We start from the raw sequence: 15908 nt of genomic DNA on the forward strand, positions 1-15908 counted from the left end.
AGCCGAGACCTTGCCAGTACACTCCAGCCTGGGCAACAGAGTGAGACTCCATCTCAGAAAAAAAAAAAAAAAAGGTATCTATACCTAAAAAATCTAGCAGCTAAACAGTTATAATTTTGCCATTTGACGTGTAGAAAATTAACATAGGAGTGTTACCTGAGCACCTCTTTTAAACCTGTTGAAATATTTTTTAGGTAGGATTTATTTTCAGTATACATTTGTGATTATCTATCTCCAGTTCTTTGTTTTTGATTATTTTTGTTTCTTGTGGCTCTCTTGTTTCCAATCAATCAGGATGTTGAGAATGATGGTCCTGAGCCCTCTGACTGGGACCGGTTTGCTGCTGAGGAGTATGAGACTCTTGTTGCTGAGGAATCTGCCCAAGCACAATTCCAGGAAGGGTGAGTGAGTTTCCCTAGGTCTTGTAGAACTTTTTAACAGGAATGCGCATGTCCAGAGTATTAAAACCCCCTTACAAAATCTTTTTCTATTTTTTCCATTTCTGAACAGCATAAAAATATAATTTAACCAACTTCAGTTAAAAGAATATTTTTTCGGCAATCTTCACTCATTTCCTGATAGAGTCTTCTCAAGTCCATTTCCTTTAACAAGTCTCGTCTTTCACTGGAAACCAAAATCACTGAGCAATCAAACTGCTATTTTAGTGATATTGATAAACTCTGTAGATAAAGGGGAGGCTAAAATAACTAAAACGCCTTCAAATAATAAAGATGATAATGTTTAAAACAAATCTTTATTATGCATGGTTTTGTGCAGGAAGTAACATCTACATGTTATTTCTACTAGTCAGGGCATAATTCCATATAGGGACCATGTTAAAAAATTTAATTATCCAAGAATTCGACTGCTTGGATCATTTCAGCAACTTTATAATTTGCTGGTTGTTTCCCATCATCTTCTAGTAGCTCCTTTTGCAATCCCTCCAATTCTTTCTTAGTCATAACTTCTCTAAAGGCCTCAATTAATCTCATTAATATAACATACTTTTTTTTTTTTGAGACAGAGTCTCACTCTGTCGCCAGGGGCCAGGCTGGAGTGCAGTGGCACAATCTCGGCTCACTGCAACCTCCACTTCCCGGGTTCAAGCAATTCTCCTGCCTCAGCCTCCCGCGTAGCTGGGACTACAGGCAGGTGCCACCACGCACAGCTCATTTTTGTATTTTTAGTAGAGATGGGGTTTCACCATGTTGGCAAGGATGGTCTCGATCTCTTGACCCCGTGATCCGCCCACATTGGCCTCCCAAAGTGCTGGGATTGCAGGTGTGAGCCACCGCGCCCACTCAGTAAGCTAGTTTTAAAGCTCACATGGCATAATAAAGACACAGAATTGAAGTAAGTCATGAAAAGAAACAAAGGTACAGTGGGGTACAGGGGAGATGGACTATATGAAGCCATAGTAATTAAAGCAAGTATAGTATTCATGCCAAAGCAGAAAAACTATGCATAGTAATGGGTAGCATATGATAAAAATAGCATGTTAAATGTGTCAGGAAAAGGCTAGTCAGTAAAATGTTGGTTATCCATGGTGGGGTGAAATAAATGCATATTAAACTAATGTCTGCATGCAAATAAAGACCTTAAAAGCATAAAAGTAATGCAAGAAATGTATAAGGAAATTATTTATAGATTTGAGTAAATTTTAAGTGTAACCAAAAAAAGTGACAAAATTCTGTATCACAATCAAAGGGCAAACTGGGTTTCATCATATGGCCAATACTATTTTTTCATAAATACGTTCTTCAAAATCAATAGTAAAAGCATAAATATTGTCCAGTTATAAAACAGTCAAAAGACAGAAATTTTACCCAGGAAACAAATATTCCTGCTTCACCAATGTTAAAATGCAGTAGCCAGATGTGATTATTTTAAATGTGTAAGTATCAAACAACACAGCCATAAAATACATTAGATAAAAATTTCTAGACTTGAAAGAAATAGACAAGTCAACAATTATAGTTAGAGATTTCAACACTTCTTCTCATTCAGTAATTAATAGAACAGTTGCAGACACTCAATTAAGGGTACAGAAGACTTAACAGTCAACATGTTTGATTTAATCATTTTTAGGGCACACTCCACAAAACAACAAAAATATATATACACTCTTTCATCCAGGTACACATTGAACTTTTCCAAACCATATATTAGGCAGATAAAATAAGACTTGATAAATTCAAATTATTACAATAATATAAATATGTTGTTTGATAAAAAATTGAATTAAATGGCCAGGCGCGGTGGCTCAAAGTGCTTGTAATCCCAGCACTTTGGAAGGCCAAGGCGGGCAGATCACAAGGTCAGGAGTTCAAGACCAGCCTGGCCAACACAGTGAAACCCCGTCTCTACTAAAAATACAAAAATTAGCCGGGTGTGGTGACGGGCACCTGTAATCCCAGCTACTTGGGAGGCTGAGGCAGGAGAATCGCTTGAACCGGGGAGGTGGAGTTTGCAGTGAGCCAAGATCACACCACTGTGCTCTAGGCTGGGCGACAGAGCCAGACCCCATCTCACAAAAAGAAAAAAAAATTGAATTAAATTAGAAATCAACAGCAGAAATCTGGGAACCCAAAAATATTTGGAAATTAAATGACACACTCTTAAGATGCATAGGTCAAAGAAAAAACCACAGGGAAATTGAAAATTATCTTTAAATGAATGAAAAGAACATATGAAAATAGATGGACTGGGCACAGTGGCTCATGCCAGTAATCTGAGCTCAAGAAGAAATAATGAAAAATCAGACTAGGCCTATATCAAATAAAGATACTGAATTTGTTTGTTATTAAAAGTCTTCCCCATAAGAAAAATCTAAGTCCAGATGACATCACTGGTGAATTCTGTCAAATATTTAAGGGAAAAAAAAATACCAGTGTTTCCCAAGTATTTCCAGAAAATACTAATAGGAGGAAATACTTCCAAACTCACTTTATAAAGACAGTATCACCCTAATATCAACACCAGACAAAGATGTCCTGTCTTGTGTATTGGATATCACAAAGAATTAAAATTACAAATCAATATCCCAGCCAGCCGTGGTGGCTCATGCCTGTAATCCCAGCACTTACGGAGGCTAAGGCGGGAGGTTGCTTGACCCCAGGAGTTTTAAGACCAGCCTGGGTAACATAGTGAGACCTTACCTCTATTTTAAAAAGAAAGAAAACAAAGCAATGTCCCTTATGAACATCAGTACAAAACTTCTTATAAAATATTAGCATATCAAATCGAATTACACATAAAAAAAGATTATATACCATAACTAAATGGGGTTTATTCCAGAAATGAAAGGTTGGCTTAACATTAAAAAATCAATTAATGTAATATACCATATTAATAGAAGAAATGACAAAAAGCACATGATCATTGACAAAACCCAACATCCATTCACAATAATTCTCACCCAAGTAAGGATAGAAGGGAAGTTGCTCAGCCTGATAAGGGGCATCTATAGTTAACATCATAGTTATGGTTTAAAAAAAAAAAAAATGCCTTTTCATTAAGATCAAGAACCTGGCAAGGATGTTTCTATGCCTCACCTACTCAACCATTGTAACTGGGGCGTCCTGCCCAGTTCAGTAAGGCAAGGAAAACACTTTTTAGAGGCATTCAGATTGGAAAGGAAGATGTAAAACTGTATATTCACAGATGATATGACCTACAAATCAAAAACTAAGGAATCTACATAAAAGATACCAGAACTATTAAGTAAATTAGCATAATCTCAGAATACAAGCTCAATATACAAAAATCAGTAGTACAATATTTCCATATACTAGCGATGAGCACTCCAGTGATGAAATAATTGAAATAAAAAGAATAATTCTCACCAAAAGCATTGGCAACAAAAGCCAAAATAGACAAATGGGACCTAATCAAACTCCAAAGCTTCTGCACGGCAAAAGAAACAGTCATTAGAGTGAATTGGCAACCAACAGAATGGGAAAAAATTTTTGCAGTCTACCCATTTGACAAAAGGCTGATGTCCAGAATTTACAAAGAACTAAAACAGATTTACAAGAAAAAAACAAACAAGCCCATTCAAAAGTGGGCGAAGGATATGAACAAACACTTTACAAAAGAAGACATACATGAGGCCAACAAACAAATGAAAAAATGCTCATCATCACTGGTCATTAGAGAAATGCAAATCAAAACTACATTGAGATACCATCTCATGCCAGTTAGAATGGCGATCATTAAAAAATCTGGAGACAACAGATGCTGGAGAGGATGTGGAGAAATAGGAACACTTTTACACTGTTGGTGGGAGTGTAAATTAGTTCAACCATTGTGGAAGACAGTGTGGCGATTCCTCAAGGACCTAGAAATAGAAATTCCATTTGACCCAGCAATCCCATTACTGGGTATATATACAAAGGATTATAAATCGTTCTACTATAAGGACACATGCACACAAATGTTCATTGCAGCACTGTTCGCAATAGCAAAGACCTGAAACCAACCCAAATGCCCATCGATGATAGACTGGACAGGGAAAATGTGGCACATATAAACCATGGAATATTATGCAGCCATCAAAAACAATGAGTTTGTGTCCTTTGTAGGGACATGGATGAACCTGGAAACCATCATTCTCAGCAAACTGACACAAGAACAGAAAATCAAACACCGCATGTTCTTACTCATAGGTGGGTGTTGAACAAGGAGAACACATGGACCCAGGGAGGGGAGCATCACACACTGGGGTCTGTTGGGGGGAAATGGCGGGGGACAGCAGGGGGTGGGGAGTTGGGGAGAGATAGCATGGGGAGAAATGCCAGATATAGGTGAAGGGGAGGAAGGCAGCAAATCACACTGCCATGTGTGTACCTATGCAACAATCTTGCATGTTCTTCACATGTACCCCAAAACCTAAAATGCAATTAAAAAAAAAAAAATGCCCTGCTAGGAAGCGAACTGCTCAGTAAGCTATGGGCAAAAAAAGAAAAAAAAAAAAAGAATGATTCTATTCATAATCATATCAAAAAGAATACTTAGGAATAAATATAATAATACTTATAACACTAAAACTAAAAAAAAATTTAAAAATTAAAAACAAACCAATGCTGAGAGAAATTAAGGAAGACCTAAATAAATGGAAAGATTAGAAGGCTCAGGGTTGTTAAAATGTCAGTTATACCCAAATCAATGTAAAGATTTAACCTAATCCCTATCAAAATCCCGGCAGATTTTTGTTGTAGAAATTAGTAAACTAATCCTAAAACTTATATAGAAAATGAAAAATGCCTAGAATAGCCAAAACACATTTTTAAAAGAACAAAGTTGAAGGATTAGATTACCTGATTTCTGAAATGTACTGTAAAGCAAACAATCATCAAGATATTGTAGCATTGGTATGTATACACGAAGATCAATGTAACACTCCAACTAATTTTCAATCAAAAGAGAAGATAGTCTTTTCAAAAATGATGTTAAAATAACTGGATATCCATGTGCCAAAAAAGAACCCCAATTCATACCTTGTGCTATATATAAAAATAATTAAAAAGGGATCATAGCCCTAACAGCAAGAGCTAAAACAATAAAGCTTCTGGAATGAAAACATAGGAAAAATCTTTGTGACCTTGGGTTAGGCAAGAGTAATTTTTTAAAATTGATACATTGGACTTCCTTCAAAATTAAAAACTATTGCTCTTCAAAAGACACCATTAAGAAAATGAAAAAACAGACCAGGAGAAAACATGTCCAAAACATTCTGATAAAGAACTCTCAATAACAAAAAGACTATTTGGGAGGCCAAGGCAGGCGGATCATGAGGTCAAGAGTTCAAGACAAGCCTGACCAATATCGTGAAACCTCATCTCTACTAAAAATACAAAAATTAGCTGGGCATGGTGGCACACGCCTGTAGTCCCAGCTACTCGGGAGGCTGAGGCAGGAGAATCGCTTGAACCTAGGAGGCAGAGGTTGCAGTGAGCCAAGATCGTGCCACTGCACTCCAGCCCGGGCAACAGAGCTAGACTCCATCTCAAAATAAAAGACTAATAACCCAATTTTTTAAATAGACAGAACATCTGAATACACACTCACTAAAGAGGTACAAACAGTAAATAAGTGTATGAAAAGATGTTCCATATCATTAGTTATTAGGAAATTGCAAATTAAAACCACAGTGAGATATACTACACAGCCACTGGAACAACTGAAATCACCAGTTGGCAGTAATGTGGAGAAACCAGAACTCTCATACACTGGGCTGATGAGGATGTAAAACTATACAGCTTCTTTAGAAAAGTTTGGCACTTTGTTAAAAAGTTAAACATACGTTTGGCATCTGAATCAATAATTTCACTCCTAGAAATCTACCCAAGAGAAAAGCTCACCCAATGTACATAACAGCATTATTCCTAGTAGCCCAAAACTGGAAATAATCCACGTCCGTCAAACTGGTGAACTGATGAGCAAAATATATCTTTTCATGAGAGACTTTCAAGCAAGGGAAAAAAAAAAAAAATATATATATATATATATATATGTATATGTATTTTTATAGCATTCCACCATATAATCATATATAAAATCTCATGTGTCTTATATTGCACTCCAGCCTGGGCAACATATGTCATATATAAAATCTTATATCTCATATAAAATTTTATATATGATATATGTGATATATATCATATATAAAATCATATATATCATATATATAAAATAAAGGAATGAACTATTAATAATCACAACATGGATGAATCTCAGAATAATCAAGCCAAGTGAAAGTAGCCAGACCAAAAATAGTATATGTAATGTATGATTCCCTTTACATAAAATTCTAAAAAATACATACTAACCTATAGTGACAGAAAGCAGATCAGTGGTTGCCTGGGAAGGGGAAGTGATTATAAAAGGGCATGAGAAAATGTGTGGGCAGGTGTGTGTGATGGATATTTTTATTATCTTGATTATTGTAATTTCACAGGTGTATACAAAAGTCCAACATTGTTAATTACACATTCAATATGAGTTTATTGTATATCAATTATACCTTGAAAATGAAAGAAAAAAATAAAAAGATAGAACTACCAATAGTTGCAACAACATGGATGAATCTTTCATAAATATCATTCTATATGAAAGAAGCCTATACTAAAGACTACATATTATATGATTCCATATATATGAAACTTCTAGAAAAGGCAGACTTACAGCACCAGAAAGCAGATCAGTGGTTGCCTCGTTCCAGGAATGAGAGTAGAGACTGAATGCCAGCAAGCCCCAGGGACAGGAGGGCAGATAGGAAGATAAGTGTTCTAAAATTGGATCGTGGTGATGGTTACAGAATTGTAAATATTTACTAAAACTGCGGCTGGGCACAGTGGCTCATGCCTGTAATCCCAGCACTTTGGGAGGCCAAGGCAGGTGGATCATCTGAGGCCGGGAAAGATCAGCCTGGCCAAGATGGCAAAACACCGTCTCTACTGAAAATACAAAAATTAGTCAGGCTTGGTAGCACGTGCCTGTAATCCCAACTACTTGGGAGACTGAAGCAGGAGAATCTCTTGGACTTGGGAGGCAGAGGTTGCAGTGAGCCAAGACTGCGCCATTGCACTCCAGCCTGGGCAACAAGAGCAAAACTCCATCTCAAAAAAAAAAAAATTACTAAAATGCACTGAACACTTAAAATTGGTAAAAATCTATGGTATGTAAATTATTCCTAAATAAAGCTGTTTTTAAAAAGGCAAGAGCCAAAAATCTTTAGCTTATTAAATTAGCAGCAATTTTTAAGGATAATATTAATAAATGTTTGCATTCCTACTGTACATTATGCATTATTGGGCACTATTGGATACTGGTGAATGCAGACAGGATGGGAAGACATACAGACGCAGTTAAAATATAGTGTCTTCACTGCTGTCTCATAGAAGCAGCAAAGTGCAGAAACACCTCACTCTAGGCTCACTGCAGGAAGACAAACATTTTCAAACGTTGCTGGTAAAAGCATACTGGCTCAATATCCCTGGAAAGTAATTTGACAATATGTAGCAACAGATTTAATTTATGCCCTTTGACTCCCTAATAGTAATTCTGAGTATCTATTGTAAATAATCAGAAATTTGAATAGAATTGTGTTATCTAAACAATAGGCATTGGTCCACAGGTAATTCTAAAATAAGTTCAAATCAACACAAATGTTGAATAATAGAATGGTTAGATAAGTCATGGTATCTATGTGTCATAACATGCAGCTATTGAAATGTACTTGAGGCTGGGCATGGTGGCTCACGCCTGTAAAGCCCAGCAGTTTGGGAGGCTAAGGCAGGCAGATCAGAAGATCAGGAGTTTGAGACCAGCCTGACCAACATGGTGAAACTCTGTCTCTACTAAAAATACAAAAATTACCCAGGCATGGTGGCGCATGCCTGTAATCCCAGCTACTCAGGAGGCTGAGGCAGGAGAATCACTTGAACCTGGGAGGTGGAGATTGCAGTGAGCTGAGATTGTACCACTGTACTCCAGCTTGGGCAACAGAGCAAGACTCCATCTAAAAAAAAAAAAAGAAAGAAAGAAATGTATTGAAAATTTTTAATTTCATAGAAAAATGAAGATTACAAAATTTTGATATAATCTTAGTACTTCAAATGTGTCTCTGCATATACACAAGCTAAAGGACAACACCCCAAAATATTAACAGTCATTAACTTTGAGCTGTGGGGTTGTTAGCAATTTGGCTTTTTATACTGTTCTATAATTCATAAGTTTCATGTAATGAGCATGTACTGTATTACTTTAATAAACAGGAAAAAATTATTTTCTCCTCTATCTGTTTATATAGGTAATGCATGTTCATTGCAGAAGAGTTAGAATATAAACAAAAATCTACACCTAAAATTCACCATCCACCGACAGGCTGTCTTGTCACTTTGGAGTATATCCTTCTAGACATTTCTGTGCAACTAGATCATTTATTTTACAAAAATGGAATTCATACTACTATTGTTTTATACCCTTCTTTAAAGGAAGAAGAAATAGATAGCAGATCTAAATAAACAAACAGACATATGTTCACCTGAAAAGAAAAGAAACTAATGGCAGCTAAAGAGAATAAAGAACTGGCCCAAGAAAAAGTTTTTTCAAGTTGTGGTAGCACTGAGAGAACATGCCAGTGTGCCTGGAAGGAAGAAAGAGGAGGCAGGGGGTTGCAGACAGAAGTACAGGTAAAGAGGGGTCACAAGAGGAGATGCAGAGACCAGCTGTAGTGAAATTCTACCAGTGTATATGAGAGGCTCTTGCTACTTGCTGGATACCCCACTTCCCATGTTGTGGGAGATAAGAGAAGGCCTACACAGAACATATATGGGTTATGAGGTCCCAAGGGGCAAAAAGGCTTACAAAAGCCACAGTCTATAGAGCAAGCACTAGAATGTGAACAAAGGAAAGGAAAAGGCCTGTTTACAGGAATAATAACTAACCAACTGGTGCAAAAGCAAAGCCAGTCCTAAATTCCCAAGGCTACACCAACGAGTATTTAATCTCAAGAAAGAATCACACATATGTCAGGGTGAGTCTAACTGTCAAACAGAAATTTCCAGACTCAGATATCAGGGAGGAATATTGGTACCACAGAAAGAACAAAAGCTTAGGAGCCAGACAGATCTGGTCCACTCACCAGCTGGGCAGGTTACTTGACTCCTGAGGCTCAGTTTCAGACGGCACCAGCAGCCGCTTCCTGAGGTGGTTGGTTGGTTGTGAGAATCTAAGATACTATATGTAAACACCTGGCACATGGCTCATGATAAATAGTAGCTATTACTACTCCATGTAGGAGAAATACAATATAACATCATGGGCCCAGTGCAGTGACTCACACCTGTAATCCCAACACTTTGGGAGGCCGAGGCAGGCAGATGAAGCCAGGAGTTTGAGACCTGCTTGGCCAACATGACAAAACCCCATCTCTACTAAAAATACAGAAATTAGCTGGACATGGTGATGTGTGCCTATGATCCCAGCTACTCAGGTGGCTGAGGCACAAGAATTGCTTGAATGAACCCAGGAGGTGGAGGTTGCAGTGAGCCGAGATCACGCCACTCCAGTCTGGGCAAAAGAGCAAGACTCTGTCTCAAAATTAAAAAAAAAAAAAAATTATATATATACATATAACATCATGGTTATTAAGAGCATGAAATTTGAAGTCAGACAAACCTAAATTCAAATCCTTGCTTTATCGCAACCTGTGTAATCTCAGGCATCCAAGCCTCAGCATCCCCTATAAAAATAAGGGTACCGTTTGCCACACTGAGCTGTTTTAAGGATTAAATAAGACAGTGTGTATGAGGTCCTTAGGCATAGTGTCTGTGTAATCAATAAACAATGGCTGTTACTACCACTTTTGTGATCACATTACCTAACCTCTCTGGACTAGAGTTTATAGAGCTGTAACATTAGCATTCCATCACTTATCTTGTTCCCTTCATTCCTAGGGCACATTTTACTGCTTGACACAGTAAAATATCTGTTGCATGAACAGCAGAACTATACAGAGAATTAAGAGATAATGTATATAATAATGAATCTAACAGTGTCTGGTATATAAATGCTCTAAAACAAATGGAGGTATTTTTTTTCCATTAGATTGTGAGCTCCTCAGGGGCCAAAACCTTTTCTTAATCTTGTAATCCCAGCACCTGGCAGACTGTTAGAGATGTAGGAGGTCCTCAGCAAATGTTTACTGAAAGGCACAGACCACAGTGATACAGCAGCCACCCTCACTACAAGGATATCTACAGTAGTCCAGACGATTTGGCCCTTCAAAAACAACTTAAAATTCTCCACCTACTTACCATCTAACAACAATCACAGGTACCCATTGTGCCAAGCATCTGTACCTCCTGATTTCAAGACTGGTACTTATGTAATGTCTTTAATAAGTAACCTAGTAATTACTGCAGGTCTCAGTGAGGTGAAGAAAAACCAAAGCTTCCATCATTGCAAATTAACATGTCTAGCACACAAAGTGATCATAGCATATAACAGCATTTGTATAAATCAGCCCTCTTTTTTTTTTTTTTTTTTTTTTTTGAGACGGAGTTTCGCTCGTTACCCATGCTGGAGTGCAATGGTGCGATCTCGGCTCACTGCAACCTCCGCCTCCTGGGTTCAGGCAATTCTCCTGCCTCAGCCTCCTGAGTAGCTGGGATTACAGGCACGCGCCACCATGCCCAGCTAGTTTTTTGTATTAGTAGAGACGGGGTTTCACCATGTTGACCAGGATGGTCTCGATCTCTTGACCTCGTGATCCACCTGCCTCGGCCTCCCAAAGTGCTGGGATTACAGGCTTGAGCCACCGCGCCCGGCCAAATTCAGCTCTCTTAAGGGAAGTCAGAAAGACAGGGTACCAGTTACTTAATCCGAGTCAACTAAATGTGTTACCTATATGAAGATAACAGGTTATGATACTATATTTATAATTAACCTTTTTACAGTTTATGCAATGGAGGACATTAAAAATGCCACAGAAATTATGTAAAGCAGGTTAAGGGTCTTCCATGTTACTATCCTAAGAAACTGAGACCCTCAATAATCAGAAACAAGCTTCTCTGCCAAGTTGACTAATACTTGATTACCTTAGATTTTTAGTTAAGAAGGCCAGGCACAGTGGCTCCTGCCTGTAATCCCAGCACTCTGGGAAGCTGAGGCAAGAGGATTGCTTGAGCCTAGGAACTTGAGACCAGCCTGGGCAACACAGTGAGAACACATCTTTACAAAAAAATTTTAAAATTAGCCAAGTGTGCTGGTGCGCACCCATAGTCCCAGCTACTCATGAGGCTAAAGTGGGAAATGCTTGAGCCCAGGAGGTCGAGGCTGCAGTGAGCTGTGATTGCACTACTGCACTCCAGCCTGGGCAACAGACCAGACCTTTTCAAAAAAAAAAAAGGCTTTTGCATTAAAAAGCTTAAAAATGCTTTCTTACAGGATATTCTGTTATTTAACCAAACACTTTACATTTGAATAACCCAGATTAAACACATTTTTTTTTTTACTTTTGAGTCTTCATGTGATTAGAAAAATACAGTCTTGCTGCAGGAAAAAATGGAAAATATTAGAGATTAAAATCACTCTTGGTTCAGTGATCTAGGGATAACTATTGTTTTATACTTGGTATATTTCTTTTGACACTTGTTACTAATGTGTTCAAAAACAGGCCTTTTAGTGCTTCAGTGTTCTCTCAAGCAGTAACTCACATCCATTTCCCTATTATTAGACATTTGGGTAGTTTAGAAGAGGAGAATCGCTTGCTGGGAGGCAGAGGTTGCAGTGAGCTGAGATCGCACCATTGCACTCCAGCCTGGGTGACAAGAGTGAGACTTTGTCTCAAAGAAAAAAAAAAGGCCAGTTAACAGAAAACACCTCATAAAATTATCTTCATTTGAGCCCTGAGGAGTGAGGAGTAACACTGACCTCCAACTAAATGCAGAAGTAGCCATGTAGAAGGAGTCAATTAATATACTTTATTCTCCATGTTCTCATGAATTCCTGGAAAGCAGGATAAAGATTAAGGTTCTCACAGATCTGACTCAAGAATAATTCCGGGGCCAAGCTTAGTAGCTCACACCTGTAATTCCTAGCACTTTGAGACGCCAAGGCAGGCGGATCGCTTGAGCCTAGGAGTTTGAGGCTATGATCATCCCACTGTGCTCTAGCCTGGGTGACAGAGTGAGACTCTGTCTTTTAAAAGGAGTGAAGAATCAGGAAACCTCTAAGAGACATCTCAGATTAAAAGATGAATACAAGCTAGCCAAAGAGGGAAGTGCATTTCAGGCAATTGAAAAACATGTACAGTGGCATTAGGTCCCAAGACCATAACCCATTCCAACACCATAAACAAGTCTGGTATGGCAGTAGCAAAGGGTATGTGGCAAGAGTGAAATCCAAACAAGAAAGTGTGGTACCCTGAACTTAAGCCAGTGGTGGCAGGGAGAAAGAGGCAGGATTGTATCCATATGGTCAACTGTAGTGGTTGGTATAAGAGACTGGTTCAATTTGAAGAGGTGAGGAAAGAGGAACTTGGGACAACTAAGTTTCTGGCTTTGAGTGGGTAGACGACGGTGCCATTCACTAAAATAAGGAGAAACAGGGGAGTAGGAAATATGAGTTCAAGTTTATACATGCTGCTATTCTGAAAGAGCCATCTATATGGTAGGCAGCTGTATATATAGGTGGAATTCTCCAACTTAGAGGCTGAGGCTGGACATAGTTTAGAAACCACAGGTGAGTAAGTGGTAAGTAAAGCCATGGTAAAGACTAAACTTACCAGGGAAGTACAAAACGAGAAGAGCTCATGAGTCCAGAACCTGGGATGCACTGGAACTGCAGGAGCAAGAGTTCTAAGATGGGCAATTCTATTGTGAGACATCTGACACATTGTAGGATGTTTAGCACCATCCCTGGACTCTACCCACCAGATGCCAGTAGGACCCACTCAGTTGTGACAATCAAGATGCAGACAAGACACAGACCTATGTATCCAGACATTCCCAAATGTCCCCAGGGGAGCAAAATCCCCTAGTTGAGAGCCACCAAATTTAAGAGGCATCTCCAGGATACTGACAAAGGAGGGTTATTGAATGAACTTCGTTTTGAAAATGTTTTATTCAAAAATGACATACACAAAAATGTGTAACTCCTCTCCCAATACAGGGTTAGGTGTCACTCACCAACACGCCTAAGTCCCATTAAGTGATCAAACCCAGATTGGAACCTGACCTTTAGAGTCCAACTCCAAAGCTTATGCTCGGAGGCTAAATCACTTAACCCCTAATTCCTTAAGGTCTCCATTAGGTTACAAGTGCTGTGGGGAGAGCGCTGCTTCAGTCTTTTTCATCATTGTAATCCTAGCATTTGGCTCTCACACTGACCAACAGGAGTTCAAATATTTACTGAATGTCTCACGTCACACTTAACTCTGAAAATATGCCTTATTCATAGACCTACATTGAGGTATTTGACACTGACAGCTTACAGAGAGGAACTTAGGGCACCAAGGGGAAGAAAATGCTCCCATCCTGACAGGAAATCAGCAGCAGTGGTTTTGAGAATTTTGCTCCCCAGAATAGAGTCCCTGTCATCAACTGTTTCACTTGCATTAGAGGAAAAGTGCCTCTCCTATTGCCTCCTTATCCAGCACATCCCATGCCACATTGAGGCCTCAAGGACATGGGGGAAGAGGAGTGGAAACAAATTAAGAATGGAACAGAGTATTTTCATTAAATGAACAAATTATAATTTTTAATAGTATCGTAAACTGGTAGTCATAGGGAACAATTTTCTGTTAAGTAGGCTCTTTTTTTCCCCCCTTTTTTTTTGAGACAGTTTCACTTTTGTTGCCCAGGCCAGAGTGCAGTGGCAGAATCTTGGCTCACCACAACCTCCACCTCCTGGGTTTAAGCAATTCTCCTGCCTCAGCCTCCTGAGTAGCTGATTACAGGCACCCGCTACTATGCCTGGCTAATTTTTCTATTTTTAGTAGAGACAGGGTTTCACTACGTTGTCCAGGCTGGTCTCAAACTCCTGACCTAGTGATCCACCCACCTTGGCCTTGCAAACTGCCGGGATTACAGGCGTGAGCCACTGCGCCCAGCCCCAAGTAGCCTTTTTAGAAAGTTTAAACCTCTAACTTCTATTCAAGAATGTTGGCCCTAGGCTGGACACAGTGGCTCATGCTTGTAATCCCAGCACTTTGGGAGGCCAAGGCAGACGGATCACCTGAGGTTAGGAGTTCAAGACCAGCCTGTTCAACATGGTAAAACCCTTCTCTACTAAAAAAATAAAAATACTAGTCAGAAGTGGTGGTGCATGTCTATAATCCCAGCTTCTTGGGAGGCTGAGGCAGGAGAATCACTTGAGGAAGGCAGAGTTTGCAGTGAGCCAAGATCGTGCCACAGTACTCCAGCCTGGGCAACAGAGCAAGACTGCCATCTCAAAAAAAAAAAAAAAAAACATTGACCGGGATGGTAGCTCCTGCCTGTAACTCCAGCACTTTGGGAGGTCAAGATGGGTGGATCACTTGAGGTCAGGAGTTTGAGTCCAGCCTGGCCAAGATGGTGAAACCCCATCTCTACTAAAAATACAAAAATTAGCTGGGCACAGTGACACATGCCTTTAAGTCCCATCTACTCAGGAGGCTGAAGCAGGAGAATCACTTGAACTTGGGAGGCAGAGCTGAGATCATGCCATTGCACTCCAGCCTGAGCGACAGAGCAAGACTCCATCTCAAAAGAAAAAATTAAAACACAAAAAAGTTTTAGAAACTTGAATAGGTGCCATCTACTGTATATAACTACCTCAGCATATTTTCCCTCACTAGTTGGTCTTTGTACCTTTTTGATGGACTGTTATGTCCACAAATTTCTGCTTAAATATTTTGGGAGATCCCTGCAAGGTCTAAGCCACTAATGTCAAATACAGTAAGACATTGCTAATCGATGTGTGTTTTTCTGATGTACTTACCTACATCTGAGGCTCAGACATATAGCCTCAGAATCTTTATCAATATATTTTAGGCAGCCACATCATTTCCAAGAGAAAAATATTGCATCTCTGCTGAAAGCCAATCTTAGGGGTAGCCTGGAGGATACACAATTTAGGGGATACCAGCAAAACCTAAAAGGGTTAGCAGGACATCTTCCCAGGATGAACATCTAGGTCTAGGTATGCTGTAGAGTTCTACAAAGTAGAATGATGGGAAATCTATGAACCAGCTTTTAGTCAGTTCCACCTACACACTTGAACATTTATTTGTGTTGCTTGGAGCCACAAAGGGAAGCTATAAAGCAATCTGAGAATTGAGAAAGTTTGCACTCTGGGCCACCACAAGTGGCTCAAGCCTGTAATCTCAGCACTTTGGGAAGCCAAAGCAGGCAGATCACCTT

At 39.2% G+C, this 15908-nt stretch overlaps 1 protein-coding gene across 7 annotated transcripts in view; it reads left to right on the forward strand.

Annotated features, from left to right (window-relative positions):
- PPP2R3A (protein phosphatase 2 regulatory subunit B''alpha) overlaps positions 1-15908 on the forward strand; it is a 196234-nt gene that overhangs the window by 173859 nt on the left and 6467 nt on the right. For 3 of the 7 annotated variants that reach the window (XM_064378718.1, XM_064378717.1, XM_064378721.1), the window contains 2 exons: positions 295-401; positions 4584-4667. In XM_064378718.1, the coding sequence (XP_064234788.1) occupies positions 295-401; positions 4584-4667 (191 nt within the window). Of the gene's footprint in view, positions 1-294; positions 402-510; positions 1082-4583; positions 4668-15908 lie in introns of those variants that run through there. The other 4 variants (XM_064378719.1, XM_021666638.2, XM_012451170.2 and 1 more) reach the window with 2 other exon arrangements.

This window comes from Aotus nancymaae, unplaced genomic scaffold (genome assembly GCF_030222135.1).
Source record: "Aotus nancymaae isolate 86718 unplaced genomic scaffold, 86718_ANA_hifiasm-v0.15.2.pri h1tg000019l, whole genome shotgun sequence".
In the NCBI taxonomy this organism is placed as follows: domain Eukaryota; kingdom Metazoa; phylum Chordata; class Mammalia; order Primates; family Aotidae; genus Aotus; species Aotus nancymaae.